The 7,114-nt window shown below is 31.3% G+C and overlaps 1 protein-coding gene across 1 annotated transcript; it reads right to left on the bottom strand.

The window, feature by feature from the left end:
- Positions 1-918: 918 nt before the first annotated feature.
- On the bottom strand, positions 919-1,927 carry LOC120150451 (hydroxyproline O-galactosyltransferase GALT3-like). Its single transcript, XM_039163145.1, has one exon. It carries the CDS (start codon positions 1,882-1,884, stop codon positions 919-921), a length of 966 nt encoding a protein of 321 aa, XP_039019076.1. The 5' UTR covers positions 1,885-1,927.
- Positions 1,928-7,114: the final 5,187 nt, after the last annotated feature.

Below are 7,114 nucleotides of genomic sequence, written 5' to 3'. Positions count from 1 at the left end.
AAGGTCGAAAGTGTGCACTCTCGACGGCCAGGTTTTTAGGTCAGTTCTTAACAAGCGAGATGCATAGTTGATTTGATTGGCCATCCCGGGTTAACATGTGATGGGCCTGTCACACCTGCTTTCTCACCCTACTGTGGGATTAAGACCCAATATATCCAAAAAATTTATAGGGTAAGCTATGTATTTGGTAACCTGATTATTTCCGCAATTTCATTTTACTCATAATATTATTTTTTAAAATTTTTTTATTTAATTTTATAATCTATCATTAAAATATTAACAAAATTAAAGATGTGACATTTGAAAAAAATCAATGATCATTTGACATTATATTATGGTGACATGTAAGGTATTACTTTAAATTTTTTAACAGATGAACCCATCAAGAAACCACAGTGTTAAAAGAGAATGTTTTTTCCTAAAGGTCATTAGTTCAAGCAGTTGCGTCTGTAGAGTGTGTGTTTTATCAATAGGTTAAGAAAGTTCTGAAGAAATACTACTTTGTAATCACCCAAAACTCTTCAAAAAATAATAATAACAGAACGTGACTAAAATGGTACAAAAACGTGAATTTAGGTATGATTTTAAATAAAAAATAATTCATTGATCAAAACAAAATCTCAAGAATAATTGGATAACTAAATATGTAGTATACCCAAATTTATATTATGCTAAACACCCATCCTAAGACCAGGAAAAGACGGCCTATCTCACGAACAACACTATTCGAAAATTATTTTTTTTAACAATTATTGTTAAGGGGGAGGAGAAGGAAAATTTTGCTCATGATCTTAGGAACAGAGGAGGTGTCAGTTGAAAATCTTTAACTACTTATTTGAATGAAGAAAATCAAAATTTATATGTGGACAAATCAAAAGAATAATAAAAAGAAGAAAAATATGAGAGTTGAGTAGATAACTAGGGTATGTGATATAACTTGGATGGTTTCAAATTGCTGGTAACATTGAAATACTTCAAGGTGTGAATCCATATCTCCTGTTTCTTCAACAAATGCACAGCGATGGTGTCCGGCCAGAGCTCATGCGTGCACCTTGTCTGCGGCTCCGGATAATTGTACATCGACCACTTAGCATTGAACCTGTTTTTAGCCCGATGCCCGTCTCGGAGCCACTCTCCGAACACCTTATCCTCCGGTCCTTCCAAATGGTTTTTAGGGATGTCTGATTCTCGAACCCACTCGGCTATGTCCCAGGACACCAAATATCCCATCCCGGACATGTAATGAACAAATGGGTCCATGCTGGGGCATGGGATCACATAGCCGTAATACAAGTCTTCTCTCGGCAACGGCCTTAACGACTCCACCAAGTTCTCCAATCTCAAGTACGTATCGTCGTCACCTTTCATCACGTAATGGTACGGAGGATACGGTCGATCCGACGAGTTGAATATCTCCGGTAAGCTCGAAAAGAAAGTGTACGTCTTGCCCTTGTTCATGTTCTCTTTGCAGTCGAGGATTATAATGTCATCATACCGCATTATCTCAAGTGCAACCAACACCTTCTGATCTTCCTTAGTGAGGTTGCACAAAACAAACTTCACATCTACTTGTGCCCCCATCGGAGACTGCGTACCGTATATGAGTCGAAGGAAATGACGACGATGGTATTGATCGGGAAGCGTCAGGATCCCGATCAGAATCCGAATGTCGTCACCATCAGACGTGACATTGGATGTAAATGAAGACGAGTTGTGGGACGGATCGAGAGGAACATTGGAAAAAGCGCATCTTCCGAACATCAAGAATGTGTCGAATCGGATCTCGTTGATGGAAGCTAATGCACAGAGGAACAAGATGAAGGTGAGAGATGAGAGGATGAAACGTTTGCTTTGTGATGATCTTGATGAAGGCTTCATTGTCATTTGATATTAGGGGCGTTGGGTCTAGTGGAGAGAGTAGTTTATGAAAGGGCATAGGCGCGGAGTTCAATACGTTTCCTTTGATACAACGCATATGGACTTGTTGTAAGTTGCGTGCTATTTGGCCTAACAATTTGACTTTCCATCCTCTAAGGTTCCAACAACGTGATGGGGGAAAAAAGGTTGAATAATTTGAGGAGCACCGCCTGAAAGGCATGAATATTGTATCCTTGTGCCCTTGGTGTGATTTGGGAACGTAAAACAAAGGCGGGGATGAATGTAAATTATTGTACTTCTAGTTATATGAATAATGAATGGAAGATGATGGTCCATACTATAATTTTAACTTGTATGATACTAACTATAGTTGGAATAATTACATTAACAGTTGCATTGACTATTGTTTTCGTTCTCAAATATGTAATAAAGGTCTAGGAGAGAATGAATTTAAAGTCCTCTCCTCAATTTTACACAATTTATATAATAACATTTAGTGTTGGTGTTAGGTCTAGGGTTAATTATAATGGTTATTTGTAGACTGACAAAGTAAATAAACATAATCGTTTGACAGTAAATTTACAAAATATGTTAAGAATCTTATTAAAAGATTTATCTGACCAAAATATATAAAATTTCAATAACTTCTATAGAAATAAAAATAAAATCCTTAAAAGATTTAGATGAGTGGGTTTAGGCCTAATGTTGGCTTAGCCAAGGACGGCATGCAGTCACAATTGAATTTAGTCAACTTTACGTGATTAGGTGGATTCGCAATTACAAGAACATGGCGAACCTTTCTTTGGGTTATACCCACCGACTCAGCCTATGCTTGAATCTAAAGAAAGTGGCATTGACCCAGGGAACATGCTGCTCAGTACATTCAATGTCCCAATGGGGAAGTTGATTTATAGTGGGATACAAGATCAATGCCTCTATTTAGCTAGTAACCTCTATTTTGCTAATAACCTCTTTCTTTATTCTACGTAAAGTTTAATGTACGATCCAAAATAATGACACAAAAATTAGGGATTCTCTCTACAAAATAAATCTTTACAGTCGATAACATCTATTACATGGAATATTGAGGGATATTTTTTCTCTACTAGGAGTGTAAATGAAATGAGTTAAATTTGAGTTTTGTTGAACTCTATTCGAACTCAAAATATTTAAAGTCGAATATAGTTTGACTCAACTTAAAAGCTCGTGAGTTAAAAATCGTGAAACTGGACTCTAACTCAAATAAAAAAATTAAATCTAGATTCAAGCTATAAAAAACAGTCCTTTGAAGTTCAAAATTTAGAGTGACAGATTATTTTTTATATTTAAATTTTAGTTATTAAAAATCTCAATTATCATGTCTATTATTACTATTTTTTTTAAAAAGTTATTAAATAATTTTTAAAAATTTAGGAATGTTATAATTTAAATTAAAATAATAAAATTTTAATATATTATATTTTCCAGTTATTCATTAATTTTTTTAGTAGAGTATCGAGTAACTCATCTTGTTAAGAATTCGAATTAAATTAGAGTTTAAATTAGCTCCATTCAAATTGAATATTAATTGAGCTTTGATGAGTGAGACTCGAATAATTTACTATTTATCTGATCTTATTTACACCCTTAACCTCAACTAGGATGAAATAAAAGTCAAGAGAAATGAAAAATCCATTGAACCGAACTAATTCAATATTTTACATAATAAGTTATCATATACCCAGACCCAACCCTTAATATTATAAACCCAGACCCAATATATTTTAAAGTTAAACCCAAGTCCAAAAATATTTTATACAAAAACCATTTAACCCAAATAAATAAAATAAACCTAATCCAATTAATAAATTAAACCTTAATGAAATTTAAAATTAAAAGCAAAAATTAAAAGCATTTAATTTAAACATAAAAATTTAAAATGGTCCTAAATATTTAAGGAAAAATACAAAAATTGATTTCCTAAAACTAAAAAGGATAAAGTTAAAAATATCATTGAACTATTCTAAAATAATTATTTTGAACAACGAACTTTTAAAAGTTACAAAATAAACATTAAAATTATCGATTTTATTATAAAATGAACATTGTACCGTTGATTATTATTAAGGATAATAAAGTCTTGTAGTGTGAGAATATATTCAAAATAAGTAAGAAAAAAGTGTTACTTTTGAGAGCAATTAAAGAGTCTAGAACTTTCAACGTTTGATATTGTTTTATAAAGGTGCCCATATATTATTTTAGAGAATAATATTATTTATTGGAAGTTCGACCGATTATAAGGTGCATCATACTTTTAAGATTTTTTTTTAAAAAATCGTGAAATCTTTCAACAGTAATAATTAGTCAGGCAATACCAAAGGAATGGATATGTAAACGAGTCAAGTCGAGTTTAAGTGTTGCTGAACTCAATTTGATTCGAACACTTGAAAATGGAGTTTGATTCGGTTCGAAAGCTCGCGAGACTAAAATTTTCATGTTCCACTTGAACCTAAAATCATGAATTGAAGCTCGAAAAAGTTTGAAATAAAGAAAATCATAAACTTAACTCGATTGAGATTCAAACGAGAACTCAAACATAAACATTAAGTACATGAAAACCTTATACCGCATTTTAAAAAAAATCATCACATAAATATTAATATTATTAATAATTTAAATTTTTTAAAAATAAAATTTTAATATATTATTTTTTTGAGTTACTTACGAGCTTTTAAAATCTAGTTTCAAATAGCTCGTTTCGACTCGTTAAATACTTGAATCAAGTTCAAACACGATTCAAATCTATTCGAATAAAATATTAATCGAGTTTTGATCGACTCAAACTCAAATAACTCATAATATATCTCGTTTCATTTACAACCTATAAAGTAACCACAACAAGACAATAAATTGTTGCAGCCAAACAAAATATGTATGATAATAGGTCCAAAAATGAAATAGAAAACACCCAAAAAGTGCGGGTAAAAAGTGGGTTTCAAAAATGGAGAAATTATTATAATATTTAGCTCACAAACGTAATTTGTGATATCAGACAATAAAATATATTTATTTTAAAATAATTTTTAAATAATTATTCATTTCTTATTTATATGTAAGAAAAATGTGAAGATTCATCTTAAAATAAAAATAAGATTAATAAATTTTATTAATTAAACCATAAATAGCTTAATAAATCAGATCTATTTAATAATTTTTCTTCAAGAGTGACCCTGCTATTAAACCTCATCATAGCTTAGCGCCACACAGCATTAATGGTGGCAGCCAATCATACCTAAATTTATAAATTATACCTTGCATGAAAAAGCAAATCTGCATAAGAAAATTAGGCATACAGTTACGTGAAGATGGGTTCATGATGACACATTTTCCTTTGTGTCACATAAAAACGTGTTATATATTTAAAGATATTTTTTCACGAATAATCCTTCTGTTTATCATAAATTTTTAGAAACACTTTTTCATAAAACAAAATTTTCAGGATTATCTATTTATTATTTCGTTTTAAATACTTGATGAAAATGTTGACATATATAAAGATCTGTCAACATCAAATCTATTGATAAACGATTGCATTCATATATTTTTTTCAGATATAAGAAATCTGTCAACCTATAAACTATCTATTGTCGTTACAATCTTAGACACCTCATCAACAAAAAATAAAATAAATAAAAATCAAAGAGTGGAAGTCATTGTGTATGTGTTGCAATAAAAGGGAAGGAGTCCTCATGGTGTGTTCCTCCCAGAACATTTTGATTTTTGTTAAGTTAACCCGACAAGACACAAACATGTCCGCCATGATCATTTCTACCTCAGTTTCTTCATAGGATTATTTCCCATTAATCTATGGTATATACTTTCTATGTAGGCAAAACCCGGGGCTCCCTCCTATTTCTTTCGTTAAAGCTGAGCCTAATACCTTACATTTTCCCATGTGACTCTCTCTCTCTCTCTCACATTGACATTTGCTACAAGTTTTTTCTTGAAATGAGCAACCCCTATTTTGTTTGTTTTCTATAAATTAATCATTGAGAATATTTTGATATAAATATTCTTAACGTTTTATTAAATAATCACTTTTGTTCGTGTAATATTTTAGAGTATTTTGATATCCAATGTTTCATTTTGAGATTAAAACCTCCTTCGCATACGAAAATCGTTAGTCAACATTCCAAAATAGGTTTTTTTTTTCATAAAATGAAATATTGGAGGTCAAAATGCTAAAAAAAATAAGAGCTAAAATGACTATTTAGTCAAATATTAGAGATATTTTTGTCCTAAAATAAAATATTAGAGTCAAAATGTTTATAAAAAAGAATAAATACCAAAATGACTATTTAATCAAACGTTTAAAATATTTTTTTGACATTATGCTTTTTTTTTTATCATACAAAAGTACTAACTTACTATCCACTATTCAAAGTTTCAATACCAAGCACAACTTTGACACTTCTAGAAAACGAGTCAAAAACCTTTTTTTTCCCTAGCCTAGCCTAACCTGACTTAAATCTTTCAATAAATTTGTGGTACCATTGAACTCGCGCCGTACATGATAAATATACAGCTCTCAATATTGATCCAACAAAGATCTCACTGCATCCGCGATAACATTTCCCTTTAACGTTAATGGTTCATGAACTACAAAATTATAAATATCAACACAACTCGTTTCAACTTCGACCTTTCTAAATCCTATATTCCATGCATATTCTAAAGCATTATGCACGAAACCATCTTTCTTGATCATCACGTATGACGCTGCCACGTGTAGAAAATATGAATGTACGAAATAATACTAATCATATATCATTATCTTAATTAAATGAATCTCATTAAAAAGCAAGTCAGGTCCAATTAACTGACTAAGGGAAAGTCCAAGGAACAGTCATTGCTACTCGAAAATAATTAGGTACCATAGGGGGGATTTGAAGTTTATGATTCCTTGTCTCGTGGGTTGTTAAAGTACAGAAGAACACATGGAATTTAGCTGCCGATCCATTTCATAATAATTGATACATACTAGTATGTTTTTTTTTCTTTTTACTAGGGAATTAATGTTTCTAGAGCTTGGGAATCTTTATGACTTAACGACAATGGTGAGAAGAAATGTAGTCTTCTTGGTTTGGATTTGTGTCTTTCATTAACAGACAATTCTCAGAGCAATCATAGCCGACCTGCTAGATTATGATCCCACAATCACGGTCTAACAAATAATTTGTTCATAAAATAATTCTGC

This window comes from Hibiscus syriacus, unplaced genomic scaffold, assembly GCF_006381635.1.
Source record: "Hibiscus syriacus cultivar Baekdansim isolate YM2019G1 unplaced genomic scaffold, ASM638163v2 tig00111022_pilon, whole genome shotgun sequence".
Lineage (NCBI taxonomy): Eukaryota > Viridiplantae > Streptophyta > Magnoliopsida > Malvales > Malvaceae > Hibiscus > Hibiscus syriacus.
The sequence above is the reverse complement of the archived record's forward strand: the minus strand, read 5'-3'. Positions and strand labels throughout refer to the sequence as shown.

What these genes read in the sequence shown, in the direction of transcription:
- LOC120150451 (XM_039163145.1), bottom strand. Translation starts at nt 1,884, where the DNA reads ATGACAATGAAGCCTTCATCAAGATCATCACAAAGCAAACGTTTCATC.